The sequence below is a fragment of the Lepidochelys kempii genome, chromosome 9, assembly GCF_965140265.1.
Source record: "Lepidochelys kempii isolate rLepKem1 chromosome 9, rLepKem1.hap2, whole genome shotgun sequence".
NCBI classification, from domain to species: domain Eukaryota; kingdom Metazoa; phylum Chordata; order Testudines; family Cheloniidae; genus Lepidochelys; species Lepidochelys kempii.
The window spans coordinates 50091198-50110436 of NC_133264.1; the positions used below are offsets into that span (position 1 = coordinate 50091198).

At 50.9% G+C, this 19239-nt stretch overlaps 1 protein-coding gene across 4 annotated transcripts in view; it reads right to left on the reverse strand.

Moving 5' to 3' along the window:
* Nucleotides 1-16304, reverse strand: part of ETV5 (ETS variant transcription factor 5) — a 37848-nt gene extending 21544 nt beyond the window's left edge. For 2 of the 4 annotated variants that reach the window (XM_073360311.1, XM_073360308.1), the window contains exons 1-5: nt 16210-16304; nt 13857-14005; nt 13627-13714; nt 13459-13506; nt 13300-13350 (exon numbers count right to left, since the gene is read on the reverse strand). In XM_073360311.1, the coding sequence (XP_073216412.1) occupies nt 13300-13350; nt 13459-13506; nt 13627-13714; nt 13857-13901 (232 nt within the window). In that variant the 5' untranslated portion in view covers nt 13902-14005; nt 16210-16304. Of the gene's footprint in view, nt 1-13299; nt 13351-13458; nt 13507-13626; nt 13715-13856; nt 14006-15575; nt 15642-16209 lie in introns of those variants that run through there. The other 2 variants (XM_073360310.1, XM_073360309.1) reach the window with 2 other exon arrangements.
* Between the last annotated feature and the right edge of the window lie 2935 nt (nt 16305-19239).

A 19239-nucleotide genomic window follows, 5' to 3' on the forward strand; every position in this document is an offset into this window, starting at 1 on the left:
TTCAGCTACAGATAGGAGCTTGGGAAGGAGAGCGGAGGGGACTTTAATAGGATGCTGGCCCTTTAAGAGAAGCTTCAGGCCCAGCACAGCCTGTTCCTGATTTCCACCAGAAAGTGGGTTGGATAGCAAGGGATTCTGGGAAAGGCAGGACCCTGTGAGGTAAGTAAGCTTCTAGCTCAGTCTGAAGAAGCCGGCTGCAAAGCAAGATCTGGTTGTGCATCATGAGTGGGGAGGAGGGGGTTACCCGCTGAGCAAGGGACTGGAGGACCTCAGTGCAGAAACTGGAGCCCCAATCCATACAGTTCACCCAGCGCAAGCAAGTGTGCCGTGGCACCACACCCCAAGGAGCAAGAGAGCAATGCAGAAGCAAGGCAGGAGCCCCCCCACCAGCCACGGCCAGAGGAGACTGACCTGGAACAGCGGGAGGGCAGCATTTATTCCCCGTACAGGGCGGCATGGTGCATCTAGTCGGGAGCCAGTCTCTCCCCCCGTCCTGGTATCACTGACCTCTAGGAGTGGGGGGAGGGGTCATCGTTCTTTAATACGAGACCAGCAGAATTGCCGCAGCACTGAGAAACATCAGTGACAATCCTGCAAGCGGGTCTCTTTAGCGGCTCCCCACGACCACCACGCCACAGGAAACGACTTCACTTTTCCCGCTCTGCAGGGAGCTAGAGTGTCACTGAAATGGTGGAACAAGAGCTCTGGCCTGACCCCACCAGCAGGACTGTCTGCTCCAGTAACGGGCCCCGACTGTCTTCACTGGACTGCCACCAGCCCTAGAGACAAACCAGGCTGGGGAATCAGGCTGGAAAAATCCAACAGGTTTCCCTGTGGGTAGTGGGGGAACTGGATGAGGCTCTCTGGCCTGTATCATGCAGGAGCTCAGACTAGGTTATAAGAGTCCTTCTGGCCTTTGCAGCTATGAAAAGCTGGGTGAGATTTTCCCTGTGTCTTTTAAAAGGAAGTGGGCCATTCACTGGGTGAAATGTCAGTCAGTCAAACTTAGCCCCTGCACAGAAAATGCAGAGACTAAGGCCAGGTCTACACTAAACCTGCTATGCGTGAAAAATCCACACATCCCCAGCTACTAGTTAAGCCCATTAACCCTCCACCCCCGTCGGTGCAGATAGTGCTAGGTTGACAGAAAAATTCTCTCTGGGGCAGTGGTTTAACTATAGCCACTGTGGTTGTAGGGAGTGGCTGCACTGAAGCACTAAAACTGTCACTGTTGCAATTTAAGTGTAGACAGCCACCTTCCACTATCGGCTGATATTTGGCATGGCTCTGGGAAGAAGGGAAAAGATCAACACAAGGATTCCTGCCCAGCAAGTGTGCAGAAGGGGGTGACAGAGTAACAGCCGTGTTAGTCTGTATTCGCAAAAAGAAAAGGAGTACTTGTGGCACCTTAGAGACTAACCAGTTTATTTGAGCATAAGCGTTCGTGAGCTACAGCTCACTTCATCAGATGCATACTGCAGAAGCTTCTGCAGTTTCCATGGTATGCATCCGATGAAGTGAGCTGTAGCTCACGAACGCTTATGCTCAAATAAACTGGTTAGTCTCTAAGGTGCCACAAGTACTCCTTCTCTTTTTTCAGAAGCGGGTGGTCGCTCAGCCTTTGGGCGAGTCTACTGACTGCATGAAGAGAACTGCAACACAGCTCCCAACTGGGGTAGGGGTAGAACATCACATGCTACTCTTCGGAGTTGGTGACTGGATTGTGCTTGCCTGCCGCGCTGTCCTTTTCCAGTAGGGAAGGGAGTTAAAAAACAGAGCAACCCCTCCCCCAGGCTCCATTTAACACAAATGATGGCGTTTGCTGGCTCTTTCTATGAGCGAGAAGGCAGCAGAGGGGGATCAGCAGCAGACATAATGGCAGCCTGCCAGAGGCTCAGATGTGCTATAACCACATCAGAATTAGTCTGGTGGTGCTTAGCATAATGCATGTTCCCATCTTGCAAAGCAAGGGCAGTTAGTGATCACTGGGGCAGGGGAGGAGCACAAAGAAAAAGGAAAGGCGGTGCAGAGCCTGCCCTCTGAGCGTATGTCTACACTACACACTAAGCCCAAGCCCCCCTTCTGTCCACACACAAATCAGTCTGATGCGGATCAGCAAGCACTCATGGCCCAGGTCCTAGGACCCTGCCGGGGGAAGGGGATCAGAGCTCAAGTGCTGCTGGGACTCAGGTCCAAGCCCTGTCAGTTTGCAGGGTGGACGCATGTCAAGCCGCAGATCCGAGTGAGAAGGTCTGAGTAGTGCAGTATGGACACCTTAGCACTGCTGAGACTCCCAGGTCCACCAGCTGTAAACCCAGGCTTGCAATGTAGCGTGAATGCTCAACAACTGGCTTGGAAACCCTTAGTACATACGCCCGGGTCCCATGGACCCAGGCTAAGTGTGCAGCACAGACAGACCCTGGAAGGGCAAAACATGGGCCTGGTGACTGTGCTGAGGGGGATGGGCCTGAGAGCTCACTGTAGGAGTGCCTTTAAAGAGGGCCTGTTGACATGATTGACAGTAAGCTTGTCAGTTTACAATACACCTCAGAGGCTACATGAAATGTCTGTTTAGTTATAAAGGACAATGCTCCCGAGACACAGCAGGGAGCCAGCGCACAGACGAAGTGCAGCGCAGGTCCATAACTGCATGGACACAGCAGAAACCTGCTAACCTGCAAGCGAACAAGACCCACTGAAAGACACGATGTTTGCAGATTAGCAGAACCAAAACTACAGAACTAATGCCTCAGCGCGCACCTGGGTTGTTTGTCCACCCAGCTGTTCAACAATCAGGTAAATATACTGTTACAGTTGGTCAGACATCATAATCCAAGCCCCCATTCCTAGAGTACTCCCCACTTCTCAGTCGAGAGATGCCACCACTGTGGGTGGGATTCCCAGTGCACAAAGCAGCGAAGGTTCACTTTACAGGGTCTCACCTCTATGTTTGGGAACGGTATCAGGGCAGTCAAGAAACGACTATGAAGAGTTGCTTGCAGTAAAGTGACCATAAAGCCATTTAGACAGATCTGCTCTATGAAGAGCAACTTCACTGAGAATCCCCCTCTAGCTGGCTCTCAACCACTCGGCCTTACTGTCCAGATGGGAATTGAGTGTTTGTTGCCAGTCCTTAATTTGGATTCAAAGCCCTCAAAGCAATAGGCACTGACTTCTACTGGTGCTGGTGGGTGCTCGAACCCCCTGTCCCCGGCCCTGCCCTGCCCTGACTCCATCCCTGCCCCTGCTCCCGCCCCCATTCCAACCCCTTCCCCAAAGTCCCCACCCCAACTCCACCCCCTCCCTGTCCCTATTCCGACTCCTTCCCCAAATCCACACCCCGGCCCCGCCTCCTCCCCTGAGCACACCACATTCCCCCTCCTCCCTTGCTGTTTGGTGGCAGCAAGTGCTGGGAGGTAGGCGGAGGAGTGGGGACGTGGCACACTCAGGGGAGGAGGCAGAGGCGAGGTGGGGCAGGGAGCTTGGCTGCTGGTGGGTACAGAGCACCCACTAATTTTTCCCTGTGGGTGCTCCAGCCCCAGAGCACCCAGGGAGTCGGCACCTATCCTCAGAGCAACACAGAAAGATGCCATCCTACTCCTGAGAGAGAACAGGAAGACTCACCCCTGAACTCACCCCTTGACTCCTGAGGTCAAGAATATGGCAACACTTCTCAATGGGCAGCTTTGCCTGGAGTACAACCCCCAAACACACACCTCCTCCCAAGAGCTGGCTGGAGAGCCCAGCTTCTTGAGGAGATTTTACGGTAAGGAAGCTTTTCCTCCACGAGTGAACGGTGCACACACATATTCCCAGAAGCCTTCCATAGGGAAAGCACACAAGCAAACCCACCAGCAGATTGGCCCCTTCTGCGATCATGGACAAATACTTTGGAAGCCGTAAAGATAAAAAAGCAAGAAGGACCCACGTGTTTTACAAGGACTGACCTGCTCAAAACTTGGGGCAACTACAAGTTTTGACGCAGCACAGACACGGGTGGCTCCCATCTGATTCAGTGAGGTCCCCTGGGTTTTGCTACATCATTACAATGACCGCTGAGCTCATGGGAGAGGGAATTCCCCTGATCAGGCATTGACAGTGGAGGTCTGGTCTCTGGAGCACTCCCTGCCCTCCGGCAGCGTGCTAGTCAATCTGCTCTCCCTTCCGACACCACTGGCCTGGAGGCAGTGGTTTGCTACAGAGCACAAATCAGAAGGCAGAGTCCATGGCTGTAGAAATCCCAGGAATATAAAGTTTCAGATTATGGATTATCAAAGCCTTTGGAGTCATCTGGTTTTGGAACCTGCTTCCACAAGGCTCAACAGAACGGCACCTTGGGGTTTTGCAGACGGGCGGCCCCATATATTTAACCTTTCTTGTTTGCTGAAGTTGCAGCTATTTTAGCATTGATCAGGCTTAACAGGGCTGTGGCTCTGAAGATCCAGTGAGGCAGACCCAGCCACGTGCAGGCTCACCCTGGCGGTTGGGGAGCCAGCTGTCAAGCAGGGTCAGGAACCACTCACAGCTTGGTTTCAGATAGCTCAGCGGAGAAGTTAGTGCCCATTTGATAGCAGCCTTCAACTACCTGAAGAGGGGTTCCGAAGAGGATGGAGCTTCGCTGTTCTCAGTGGTGGCAGATGACAGAACAAGGAGCAGTGGTCTCAAGTTGCAGTGGGGGAAGTCTAGGTTGGATATTAGGAAAAACTATTTCACTAGGAGGGTGGTGAAGCACTGGAATGGGTTACGTAGGGAGGTGGTGGAATCTCCATCCTTAGAGGTTTTTAAGGCCTAGCTTGACAAAGCCCTGGCTGGGGTGATTTAGTTGGGGTTGGTCCTACTTTGAGCAGGGGATTGGACTAGATGACCTCCTGAGGTCCCTTCCAACCCTAATTTTCTGTGATTCTATTATGTGAAATCTGGTTTATTCTCAGTAGTTATATCTTCTGTTAGATATTTTAGAGATGTTGCCTCTATAGTAGGAGCCAGAAGAAACACTATCGGCAGGCTAGCATCTTCTCTGCGGGTCAAGACGCTCCTCATTCTGTTCCAGCTCTTGTAGCCAGAGAAGTGGCACAAAAAGTTGGGACTAATCCAGTTACTTTTACAGGATTTTTCCTCCCCACTGTACTTTGAAGCTGAAGTTTGTCAGCTGCTCTATATACTCTCTTTTTGGTTGGGGTATGGTCTGCTGGGTGGGGGGAGGGTTTCATCTAATTCAGTAACTCGGCTTTGATCTTCTTACTTCAAAAGCTAGTAGCCAGAATGCAGTATCCCCTTTCTCCTTACTGAAACCAGCTCCAAGTTAGACAGCTAGAATTGCAGTGCGATGCCAGCGTGCACCTAAACAGTCTCCACCTTCTTCACGGAGCTATCGCCACTGGCCAAAAGAAAGCAACCTGCAAAAGTCCCACCTCTCTCCCCATGGAAAGGGAGAAGGCTGAAGAGATCATCACAGCCAAGGCTTAATAGCTCCTGCATAACAGGACCCCAAGGATCCTGCTGGTGGGGGACACAGGCCAGCCCTGTCCACTCCCCTGCAGAAGCAGAGCTGTCCCCACACCCCAGCCAAAGCTGTCCCTGGCTGGTTTAGCACTGGGGCAGCTGGAAGATGCTGGGCTGGGTATTGAATTCTGGGGTGTGGAATGGAGCAGTTTGGATGGTTGGGGAAGAGAGGCAGCACAAGGAGGGTTAAATGCATGAGAAATTAGGCAGCGTTCATTACTGTATGAAGCCAATAATTACAGCCTCACGTTAATTACTGCTCCTTTGGGAGAGGGCCCTGTGGGTCAAAGAGCCTGGAGGCACACATAACTCAGCAGTAACACAGTCGTGAGACAAATTCAAATGCCCACCCTGCTGGCCGTTTGAACTTGCAGATGAGTTTACAGAAATACTAAAAGCGACGTTAGTCAGATTAAGGTGGAATACAAAAATTCCACGCCCTTGAGTAGTTCAAAGGACAGTGTCCCTTTAAAACCTAAACCAGATCACTCCCAGTTCAGGCTGCCTCTGACATACTCACGAAGTCTGTTCACTATATATAATTTTTTAAACCAACTAATAAATGCTTAACCTAATTAATTTCTAAAAGCAGCCACTCTAGGCAAGGGAGGATGTCAGAGTTCTTTACCCAGTAGTGACTAAGCCTGGCTGTATTGTTCAATCAGAAGTGGAGTATTAGCTCTACGCAGTCTCAATACATTCCCCCATATACTCCGAGAGACCAGCCCTGAACTAAGTGCTCCCAGCCTTCCTGGCTAGTTAGCTGCTCCCCAAGTGCACCCAGGGCTAATGCTCCCAGCATGGAACGCCTCCCCCCCCCCCCCAATTGCTCAGCTGGTACTATGGGCCTCAGAGAAATCCTGAGAGAGGCTTCATAGCTAAGTCACTCTGCAGTTCTCTCTCCAATAAGGAATGGAGAGGAGGCAGCTTGGCTCCAGGCTCAGCTAATTAAGTTGGTCATCACTAGATTTTAAAAAAATTAAAAAATTGCCCAAGATGGGAGGGTGCCGCAGAATCCTTTACGGCGTGTAGACCTTGCCTTCCATTGGCCGTTCCTTCTCCTTCAGCAGACATGCAGGGACGGGCACCCACAACTGTGCCATTCGCTGGGGCAGGGAAGAGTAACTACTCTCCTGATCAATCCTTGCTTTAGTGAAAGCAGAGGCATTCAGCAATGCATGGTAGATTTACTGGGGCCCCTCTCTCTCATTAAGTGGCAGCCCTTCAGCATGTCTAGTGTTAATTCCCTCCCTTGGGGAGAAAGACTATCACACCCATTAAGCCTGGCCTTGCTGAGCAGCAGGGAAAGCAAAAGGAAACGTATTTTGGAGGTGCTCCAGCTGTCAATCACAGGCATGTTTCTCTCCAACAGCCTCTGTGTTGTTTGAGCGGGTTGTTTTTCCGCCAGCAGCACAATGGGGCCTGGTTATTCATTGAAAAAGTCTGCAAGCGGGCACCGCCCTCCATTCACAACCAATTTGGAACGCTCCATTCATTCAGAGACCAAAAAACAATCCCTCCCGCTCAGCGCTACCATTCAAGAAAAGGGAAACGACACTTAAGATCATAACAGAGACCAGCTGTCCACACAGAGAAGCCTGCGCTGTGCGCAACGTTTACATAAGGAATTCAAACACTGCAGGAATGGCCTGCACTGCACTGGGGAACTTGGCTTCTCGCAGCGTTCGCTCCAAACCAGCATGATTGCGCAACTCAGCTTGAGGCGAGGGCCGGAAATGCCTTTCGGCCAAAGGAGGAGGCAAGAAGTTAAACTTGGGCTCCTTTGTTCAAAACAGAACTGCTGGGTGCCAAGTCTGGGCGAGATTTCCCCGGCTGACTTGGGCAGTGGCCCACTCTGGGACCCCCCCCCCATTTCTCCTATTCACTGGGAGGGGAGAAGATCTGCCCCGCCACACCTCAGCAGCCCTGCTTTGCTTTGGGGAGCTGCAATCAACTTAGAGAACTGCTGATCCTCACAAGGGACTCAGCATGCTCATGGCCAGCAGAGCCTAGATGCATTTTTGAGGTTCCAGGGTATGGGGAGAGGAGCATGAACTGCAGAGGTCCCTCCATGTATCAGAGGTGGAAAAAAACCTTCAGCAGCTGCTTTTGGGGGATTGAGGCACATGGCAGGGGAGCGCTTATTCTGACCGTCTCTCCTGGGCTGCATTAGAGCTGGACCCATGACACCCCCATGGCTAGCCTTGGAATGAGGCGCATTTCTGCCACAGCGCCGGCCAGGTCATGTCACACCAACTTGTGCTTCACTCCCCCTATGCAGCAGCAGGCTGGGCCCCAGTAAGAGAACAATCAGTGAGCTAACAACAAAAGTGATCATAGTCCATTATCGGCATCAGCACCGCTTCCCTGATGCGGAGCGGGCACACGCATGCGAACAGGCTTTCAACCTCTCAATTCTACTGCTCTCCACTGTTATTAGAAGCTGCAAAAGCCAGTGACTAGTCTAACTATAGAGAAGGTTAGAAAACGCATCTCCCCATACCATTATGGGGATGCACCCACGAATGTCGTACTGGCAGAATGGACCCCACAAGAGCTGTGCCATGTTTGAACTGGCCAGGTAAGCGATCTTCCGCTTCCAAGTTCTGCTCTTTCCTGGGGGCAGCACCAACACATTAGCCTAGGACGGACCCTCTGCCCCCCCCACCAGTGAAGGGAACCTACCTGTCTGCCCAGCCTGGCTTTCACTACAGCATTTTATTACATTTCACACCGTCAGCCTGATGGTGCTTTTTCTGAGTCAGACCAGAAAACACCACTTTACCCCACGTGACCCATCAAACTCACGTTCCCTGCCTGTATACTCGGTGTTAGAGAGACCTAGTTTCAGCATCTTTCCACAAGGCTAAGTTTAGGTTATTTTAGAAAAAAAGAAAAATAGATTCTGGCATCCGACCCCATCGCCCCTCACTTAGCTCACCACAGTGCACTAGTATTCTTGAGCGGATAAGAATTTGATTTGCAGTTGGAAAGGAAAAAAAGCAGATGTCTGCCAACTATGTCCTGCGTTGGTCTCTGCAGGAGGTCCAACTAGATCAGAGGCTCTCAACCTTTTCCGCACGTGGAGAAAAGGTTTGGGCCCCATAAAGAAAGGGTGAGTGGCAGCAACACCCCAGGACTACTCACAATCCCCAAGTTATGAACCCTGGGGCTAGATCTTAGGGACCTCTTCTGGCCTTAAAATAAAGGCTATAAGAGATTCAGGGCAAGAATCCCAACCCAATCCCTAGAGCTGATCCCATCTTGTCTCTTTGAGGAGTCGAGAGGGGCGCGGGGGAGGGGGAGGAGAGAGAACACCACTTTTCAAGCTCTAATTGAAGCCTTCAGGATAGCTCAGTTTCATGTCAACCTAGGGCTTTTATTTTCTCCACTTTACTGACTCTCCAGAGCGGGGAGAAAGAAGGAACAGGCATTCTCCTGTGCAAACAAAACAGACCAGGAGCCATTCATAAGTAAGTTCAAGGATACCTTCGGATTCAAATCCTTCTACTCTCCTCCACTTGCCTAACCCCTTTCAACCAGGTACTGACTTCGAAGGGATGCTGTTGACTCCAGTATGTGCCCAGATCTAGGTTCTGTAGAAACAAGTGAACCTTCCTTGCCATGTTTGCAACCAATATATTAAACCAGTGACCACCGTACAATAGGACTGGCTGACTCTACCGATTTCAGCTGTCCAGGCTGAGAGAAACGCAAGTAAACAGCACGAGACTTGGGCATTTGTGGAGTGTCCAGCACCATGGTGCTCGCTTGTTTTATTCGCGCATTTCCCCTGCTCTGTGCCTGTTCAGCCTTTATTTAATCCTCAGGGCGCTGCCATTCAGGGACATGCCTATGGGGGTCATACAGCACAGCATGCAACAGAACACCAGCCTCCTGGCTTTCTTGGTTTTAACCACAAAACCATCTCTCCTCTGAAACGAAAGCAATCTGACTTTATTTGCTTTAATGACTTAAGGTGTTACTGGGGCCCGAGGGAGAAGCTTGCTTACAACAAACTCCGATGCTTAAAAGAACACCATAAACGTAACAGCCTGTTAGACAGCATGGCGCTGATCCTGCGGCAGCAGATCCCTGTGGAGCATCAATGAAGGTAGCAATTAGAGAGCTCACAGCAGGAATAGGACCTTAAAATACTTGCCTGCCTCAGACTAACCACCTGTCGAATGGGTATGAGTAGCCAGAGGTCACAGAGGAGTCCCATCTCTCTAGCCTTTGTTCCAACCACGCACTGGAACTCCTGGCTCTGTGCACATCCCCCCCCAGCCACTTCTGGGAGATGAATGTTACAGCTACAACTGGGAAAGGGTCTCAGTGAAAAGACTTCAAGAATTCAGCCTTTGATGCTGGAGACTGAAGGGAATTTTAGGTCCATGGCTCCCTTGATCCCCTGCTCTCCATGGGATCATTTCTCCTCTACATTATAAGAGGATACAACTAGGCTTGGCAGAATTCCATTTTTGATTATTTATTTATTTCAGAGACTAGCATTTTTTCCCAATATTTTGCTTTAAATTTTCAAAGTTCTGCAAAATGATAGGTTTTAAGCTTTTTTTTTTTTTTATTAAAGGTTTGCAGCTGTAGGAAGTTACGGTGGGGGTCGGACTAATTATTTAATGACAGTAGACAGATTCAAAAAGTCAAAGTTTCATAACTGTTAAAATGCAAACTGTTCACGTCACCTGTCAAAATATAAAAAGTCAATACCCTGAAAGAACACTACTGTTCTCAAGTAGCATTTTTCTTACTTTGCCACTTGGTAAATTTTGATCATCATCATCATCAGTGGACATATTTGTCCACTTGTGTGTTTGGTGGAAAAATCAAGGTGTACCAACATTTGCCAATTAAAAAGCAAAATCCTTCCAAGCCTAGATACAACACATGATACAGTGACCCTTTCACTCAGAAGATTGTAAAACTCCAGTTTGCTCTTAAGCATGACCTTATAGAAAATCTTCAGAGGAACAGGTTTGATGAGATGATCTTGGTTACTGTGAAATTAACAGCAAAAACTGGTAGTCACTTTTCTTCCCAAAGCCTTCTCTGCATTGTCAAACTTTTGGCAAGGTGCGACTGATGGGACTGACTTTACCCAGCCCTGAGAATGTCAGACAGAACGTTTGCCACAGAACTACGTACAGGGTGGGTCACCATGGGCACACTTTGTCCTCCAGAGAGGCATTTGTGGGGCCGGAAAAGACACCCAGCATTTTTGTGATGCGGTTTGTCAGTTCTACTGACAGTGGTTTGAGAGAGTATTATGTCATGTTATTGCATAACAGCAGGATGAAGCAAAACTGACTACACACAAAGCACAGTCAAATCCCCTAAGGCCCCCCACCCAATCTCAACAATAGCAAATAAGGACAAATCCGTCATTTGTGTTGACAGTGTCCCTTTAAATCGTGCAGCAGCTGGGTTCAATGCCAAGACTGCATGTGCAATAGGAAACATGGACTTCGGTGTTCTTGCAGCAGTCTGCATCCACAGACATTACTAGGCACTGAAATCCAAGTGCTCTTTATGCTCCCCTTAGTACTTCTGGACCATTCAGCTTATAAAAGGAAAGCTACTGGAGTGCAAGACTACCATCCTGCCCAGAAGACACTGCACACGGGTGCAGTCCAGACCCCACCATGAGTTTTTACAATATGTAATATTTGTAGCCCTCTTTACAGGCCGGTGAGGGATAGGGATAGGGATAGGGATAGATATATATATATATATATATATATATATATATATATATATATATATATATATATATAAAAAAAGCAAGCTACTGAGGTTTTAGCCCCAAAACAGCCTTTTGTCGCAAGTGCAAGTCTGTTCGGATTCCCAGCCAGCCCCCTTAGGGGAGAGTTCAGTTTTCTCCCTCCCATCTAGCAGGTGGGGGGAGGGAGAGGAGAGAAGAAAGCCAACAAGCCAGCACTGGCTGCTACCAGCCTTGCCGACAGTGTGATAGCACACCCCCAACTCACTGCTTCCTCTGCAGGTTTTATGCCCCCCTCCCACCATTTTCTCCTCCCCATCAGGCCACAGAAAGCCTGGCAGAACCCCAATGTGGGCTCAGGTCCTGCCGGTTGCCCAGAGTGCTGCTTGCAGGACTCTTCTTAAGGAGGTGGGAGGCAGTTACATAGTTTCTCCAAACCTCTCACCTCAATTCAAGTTTAGGCACCAACGCAGCATGCTGCTCTGAGCACGCAGGCACAGGGAGACAGACTGTGGAGAGCACATAGTGTAGCCCCCTGCCTTCCACCACTTCTTCCTCCTCTACCCTTTGCATCAGGTGCTCTAGGTTTCAAGGGCAGGAGGATGAACTGCCTTAGCCTAAGAAACATTATACAAATCCTTTTAGTGCTGCTACGCCATAAAGCCAAGATGTCGATTTGGAGTTACCTGGACAGCCACATTTCAACACAAACTCCTCTTTACGCCACTTGTTTCAGTTAAGTTATCTTCGGCAGAGGCAGGAAACATTTTAATCACCCAAGACACAGACAAGCCTCTTCAACCCGAAAGCTTAGGTCTCTCGGCTCACTCCGAAAACCCCAGCGACCAGGGGTGGTCATCTTGGCTCTCTAAACTTCTCAGGTTACACAGAAATAAGGCCGCGGAAAGGCACTTGAAAGAACCTCTGCCAAAAGAGTCACCCTCCCACACACACTGCAGTTTATACTGCTCCAGGCAAGAACTGGAAGGGCTGGGCTAGAATGTCAACACAGACCTGTGTTTCTGACTCCAGGCCTGCCTTTTATCTCCAGGCAGAGAGAGAAAGTAAAAAATGTTGGTTGTCTGGAGCAGTTTCATGGCAAACATCCCACTCGCTTAGAAGCAATCAAAGAGCAATAATTAACATGCATTTACTGTAGCATGAGATACTCTGCTGCATGCTGTGACAAAGTTTCAGCAAAGAATCTGTTCCACTGCAGGCTAAATTTGATTTCCTCTACGTTCTGTAGCAGTATGACTTAGTACAAAGGCCTATTAATAAAGACCAAGCTGGTATTTATGTTTGTAGTTAACAATCCAAGAACGTCCTGCTTTTATTTAGCCTCTAATGCCAGTATGGTCAGTCCAAAATACACACAGGGAGAACATACAGACACAAGCAGCTTGCTGCATATAAAGGGGGGAAATAGGAGCTCTAACTGGCTCAGGTGTTTTCTATCATCACTGTGACTAAGGAACAATTCTCTCTCTGATGCAATTCACAAGGGACTGCATTTTCATCAATCTTCTTTTAAACATGCCTGCTTGCCAGTGACTAATGCTCCCTGATGCTGCTCAGCACAGCTCAAGTTTCACCAGTCAGCTTCGCCCTTGACAGCCTCACTAGGCTACAACTAGAAAAGCTCCAAGGCCATCACAGAGAGATGTTAGCTACCCAAGTAGCACCGCACATGTGTTCCGATCAAATTGATTTTAAAAGCTATTTTATTATGGACAATCAATCCGCGGGTGTTCGAAAGAATCCCGAGATCTGAGTTCCCAGGGAGCCCCACAGATGATAAACTATCTTTACAGAGCTCTCTAGTCAAGACAGAATACTTGGAAATATAGCCTAACCTCATCTTGAGGAACCAAAACCATGCAAGTCTGCATGCTACCTTCTTCTTAACCCTAGTGAGTTACATGAATTAGTGCAGAAAACAGCTATCTTTACATTGTTGGTAATAAGGGAACAACTCAAAGCAGCATTGAATATTGCATAACATTGATCACATCAGAGAATCACAGCAAAACATACAAGCAGCTACGGGAGTTACTTACAGTTATCAGACGGAAAATCCGGAACAAACTGTTCATCATCAGGAACTTGGGCTGGAAAAAAAAAGGGGGGGGGGGAGAGGTTGTAAAATAGTTTAGTTGCTCCAAATACACATGCATTAGAAAATGTGATATAGAAAAAGGGCAGAGATGAAGACTTGCCTTCAGCTAACCAAGCCTCCTGAAGCTGGCTGAGATCTTGGAATAGTTCTGGAACAGAAGAAAAAGAATTGTATAAGACAGTTACAAAAAGGTTCGCCTTTTATGGAGAAAAGAGGTAGTAGTGACAACTTAAACTGAATCTTAATGAAGAGGGGGAGACTTAACTACCTTCAGAATCATGCGCCAGATCTGTGTCCAAAAACTTCCTTTTTCTGTCAGTCACTGGCCGGCCTCGACATTCCTCTGTGCAAGACTGCTGAAAGAGAGACCACATATTGCCATGAAGGACACAACAAACTTACCAGAGACAGCACACGCTAGACAAAGGAAGAGAAATCTTAAGGTAAGAGAGATGAAGAACAAAAAGTGCTTGGGAGACAGAGACAAACAAGACTTACCCCTGGGACCATGAAAGGGACTTGCTGATCATAAAAGCCATCCATTGTGCTTCCAATATCTTTAGTATCCCCCTAAATGTTTTCAGCATTGAAGCCAATTTCAGAGAAAAAGGGTTTTCTTCAAAGTTCCTACTTTGGCAGATTGAACGCTAAGGAACAAAAAAAAGACGCAAAGCATCAAGACCTGCCTTTAAGCCTGAACAGACTTCCCCTTCTCTAATGGTATGGAAAGAACACTGCCTGCGAGCTTTAAGGATTAACTGCTGGGCTCAATTAACACACAACAAACATGCTATGTTTAAAGACTAATCCATTTACTCTCTGATATTTTCTCCCCTTGCCAATTAACTTGCTATGATTGATCATCTTCAGTCACAAGTTTCTCCTCTATTACCTAACTTCTTGCTTGAACAGAGAGGTCATAACCTTTAGTTTGTGATGTCACAGAGTTACTATGGAAACTGCTGTGACATCACTAATGATTGATTATGACCGCTTAAAAGCAAGCATATGGGCAAAGGCGTGGATTACAAGGGAGAGATCAAATTGCCCAGAGTACAAATATTTTCTCTCTACATGGCTAAAAGATAGCTATAAATAGCAACAAGTCCATGGAAAGTAAGTCCCAGTTTACTTAACAAATACGAAAGAGCTAATCTATCAAAAGAAAACAGAAAACAAAGTTTAACTCTTCTGGGTACTGTCAGAGAAAGAGGGAGAATACTTCTCTATGGGCCATTTTAAAATAATGAAAATCATTGTTTTAAGAAAAGCATTTGGCTTCCCAAGCCCCTCATATGTTTGAGAAGTTAAACACCCGGTAACAAAAAGAAAACGTTTCCAATATGTTTAGTTGACACTGAAGTCTACATGAAGTGGAAAATCACTACTCCCTCACGCTATTGATGCAACTCTTCCCATTCCAGAAGCCAGACTGTTGTAAATTAATCAAAGAGCAACTTTCACTGCATTGCTTTTTGAAAACATTGAGTAGTTTTGGTGTGCAATGGAGTGCAGGACTGTTGTGCCGCTACATTTGCGGTAGATTTTTTAAAAAGCATCCAAGGGCATATAAGCCTTCCCCTTCCCCTCTCCATAAACAGAGATGAGGAATTTAGTATTTAAATATTTAGCATGAAGAGGAAAAATGCACACCACAAGTTTCATAACACCTAGGAGGGGAGGGACCTTTCCAGCTTCCCTATCCAAGCAGTATTGTGTGTTACAGACTAAAGCCTGCTCTTAAAATATCAGAGTCCTGCTCCAACACTCAGCAGTGCATGAAAGAATGCAAAGGAGACGCCTTGAGTCCAGAAATCCTTCCCAAGTAGTGGTTGGGTCCAGTTTTTCAATAACTGCAGCATTTTTAGAGGGCTCTAGACCTCGTGTATTTAACTGGGCCTGTAGTTAAGCCACTTCCTCGCCTGTTCCTTTCCCTGTGCCCCCAGGAAAGCTTTAACACAGTCAAACAATAAAATTAGCATCCCCTCCCCCACAACACAAATCTGGCTTTAGCTTTATGAATGGAAGAGGGAACAGCAGCAGGTAGAGTGTAACTGGATCCCCAGCGCAGGGCCCCATTCACAAAACAAGGCACACACTTCCCAGCTTTCCCCATTCATGAAACTCCTTCAGATGCGCCCCCCCGCCCCCACAGCCCTGGGAGAGACACTCAGCCCCCACCCCCGCAGTTTGAGGGGAACTCAATGCTCCACTCACAAATCGCCCATATTCGCATGGGGACGGGGCAACGAGGCTGCCCTCCGAGCAGCCGCGGCCAAGCTTAGCCATTCCGTCCGGCAGCCCCCAGCTAGAGCAGGCTGCCGCGCGCCCCTACACTTCAGCCCCAGCCACCTGCTCCCGCCCCCCACATCCTGTGCACCTCAAAGCCTGCCCACCCCCTACACCCCATGAACCTCACATCCGCCACCTGCACGGGGACACTAACCCCGCCTGCGCACCCTCCTGTACCCCAAACATGCATACCCCTGGCACCCCCAAACGGATGTCTCGGACGCTAGGTACCCCCAGCTCCAACCGCCTGCACCCCCAAGCTCCCCGCCTGCACCCCCACACCCCGCGCGCCCCCGCCTGCACTTCCCACCCCTTGGTCCCCCAAACCCCTGGCGCCCCTCGCCTGCATGGGCACCTCATTCCCGCGCCCCTCCTCCGGCACCCCCAATCCCCACCTGCGCCCCCCTAAGCCCCGCGTGCCCCTCGCCTGCACCCCAATCCCCCTCGCTCCTCCCAAGCCCTGTGCGCCCCCATACCCGCGCGCCCTCCACCTCTTGCGCCAGCCCGAGCCCCGTGCGCCCCACGGCCGCGCAGCCCCCTCCCCCCGACCCGCGCTCACCGTGTCCCGTAGCCCCTCGCAGCCGCCGCGGAGTCACCTGGAGCCGGAGTCTTTGGGCTGCCAGAGCCCAAGCGGCCCCCCGAGCCCACCCCTCCGTCCCCATTGGCCCACAGCCCCTCCAGGAGTCGTCAATCACTGCTTGTTTACCCTTTTCACCGCCCAATGGTGCGTGTCGCTACGGCGCCTGCCATTCTGATTGGTCTCAGTGGCCCAGCAGCACGTTCTGCGCCCGCCTTCACCCAGCACTAATGTACATAATTTATTCTCTGGGGAGTGCCAGCCAATCGGCGCAGCCTAATTTGCATAATGATTGCAAGGACGTTTTTCATTCATAAAAAAAGCGTCCTAAGGGGGAGGCTGAGTGAGGGAAGGATTTAAAGAGACAGCGCCTCGCCGAGCGACCAGGCTCCCACCGGGAGCGCGGCCCCCGTGCCCAGGCAGTCTCGGGTTTACAATGGCGCCATAGCGCCAGGCCTATGCTCAGAAGGGGCCCCAGCCTGATCCACTTGCTCTGCACCCCGAGACCCCGCTGGCTCCCCCCACCCCTTGCTTCTCTTGGCTTGCCTGCCAGCCGGCCACGGGCTCCTCTCCGCCCCATGGCCCCACCCTCTGTCTCCTCTCTGCCCCCTGGCCAGGCCCCAGTGCACCTCTGGCTCCGGGCAGTGTCTGCTTCCCACCACTGGTGGGCCCTGCCTCTCTCCCCGAAGCTGAGCCACCTGGGAGTGGTGCAGAAACCTGGCCAGTCTCAGCCAGGTGGGGAGGGATGTTGGGGTGGGCTTGGCTGGGCCCCTCCAGGGAAGTGGGTCCTGAGGGAGCCTGGCTAGGGCAAGCCCTGGCCACTCCTGAGGGGACGGAGCGATTCCTGGCCCCTGGCTCAGCCCTGGCTGCGCTGCTGGCTCAGCCCAGCAGACATAGTCACCTCCCAGGAGGGCCGGTGAGTGAGGCCGGGAGGCAGGGCTTGGGGGAGGGAGTCTCTGGGGGATCTGGGGTGGTGCTGGGCTGTGAGGGGGTGGGGTAGATGTGTGTGTTGGGGCAATAGGGAGTGGGGGTTCTGTGTGGGGTGCTGGGCAGTTGTGGTGGGGTTATGGGGAGTGGGGTGCTGGGCATTTGTGGCAGGGTTGGGGGGGCACTGGGTGTAGTGGGTCCTGGGGGCCTCTTGCTATAGGGAGTTGGGGGTATTTGTTGGGTGACAGGGAGGGGGGCTGTGTGGCATGGCATGGGCCCACCCCCGAGGGGAAGGGGCATGCTGGCAGCACAGGGGATTGATTGAGTGTGCACCTGGCAACTGCCGGTTTTTAAATAGTGCCCTTGCACTGGGCTGGGCGGAGCAGGGCCACCCCTGCCATGCAGTTCCCTACTGCCTGTGGCTGGTCCCTCTCTCTGGGGACCCCTCCCCATGCCATGCACCATTGCCTCCATGGGGGCCCACAATTTTTTTTTTTTGAGCCAGACCCACAAAAGGTTAATATGGCCCTGTGCCCAGGGCAGGGGGCACTCGCCCTTGCCCAGTCTTCGCGGCACCCTGGGGTGGTATGGAGGCTGGGCAGGGCACAGGCGCAACCCAGCAGCCAGTGGGCTTCGGAGCCAATGCCAGTTAGAATATCGTTAGGCCACAGAGTGAACGCCCCAGTGCGCGTGGCCTGCGGGCTTTCCCCCCCTGCAGGCTACAGGCACTGCATGGCTCCCCGGGAGGTGCCCCTCAACCCAGCAGCACCAGCAGCTACCAAGTGCCCAAATGCTGCAGCAACTGAGGGGGCTGGTACAGAGTGCCAGCCTGCCGCTTCGATGGGTCTCCCCTTAGAACAGCTAACAAGCTTGTTGGTTGGTGCTATCACATTGATTGGTCATGAGTAAGGTTAAGATTCTGTCACGGGTATTTTTAGTAAAAGTTCAGGACAGGTCCCAGGCAATAAACAAAAATTCACGGAAGCCTGCAACCTGTTCCTGACTTTTACTAAAAATACCCTGGGGGGTGGAGGGAAGCAGAGCTCTGCCCGGGCTTGCAGCTGCTTCAGCCCCGCTGCTACTCCTGCTGTAGGGCCTGAGTGTTGCGGCTTCAGCCTCAGGGGCTGACCCCACCCTAGCCGCTGCTCCAGGGACCGCTGCTCTGGTGGCCAGGGACCACTGCTCCGGTGGGCCCTGAGTTGGCTGCTGGTCAGCTGTTCTGGAGGAGGAGCCAGCATCCTGCATCGGTGGGGAAGGACGTGAGGTGCATGCAGTGTGTGCAGAATTCCCAAAGCTGGTGGGATTGAGGGTCTGGGGGAGAAAAGCGCATCCTCTTCTCACTGCCCTGAATACCAGGGGTCTCCATCACCAAGAGAAGTTGGTCCTGTAAAAGACATTAGCTCACCCACCTTATCTCTCTGAATACCAGACATATTTTCAAAGGAAGCCCCCCTCCTCCCTCTCCCCCCAAAAACCCCCCACCCCACACACATTGCCTACTTTGCCAGGGTATTGTTCCCCTCTTTAGATGAGCTCACAGGCCGCAGGCCAGCACGTGTGCCCATGCACAAAGACGGCCACAAGGGCTGATGCCCATCACAGAAGCCTCATTGTAAGACAGGGCAATACAGCAAAGGAGGCTAGTAGGTCACACTGCTGGAGGAGACAGACCAACACAGAAGGCACACAAGGGGGCCAGCAGAGCCCAAACCTTGGTACATGTTCACCGTCATGTCTCTCTCTGTCTTGTGCACACACTTACTGCTCATTCAGCCTCCAGGAGCACGAGCAGGCCCCAGCGTTACGGAGGCTGCCCTCCGTGTTCAGCCGAAACAGCCCAGCCATGCAGAAGCTGGCACTGATTAATATGGCATCACTGGCACAATCCTGGCAGTGGGTGTCACTCTGGCAACTTCAGGCCTTCAGGCTTTGCCTGTGCTGCTCCACAATACCCTTCTCCGCCCATGTTTGTGCCCATGGCAGAGTGGGCAGTACAGCTCTGTGTAGGGCACAAGGGAAGACAACAGGATGTTGAGCACCACCGCACTGTGAGAACAAATTATGATAATCAGCCATGGCACAACC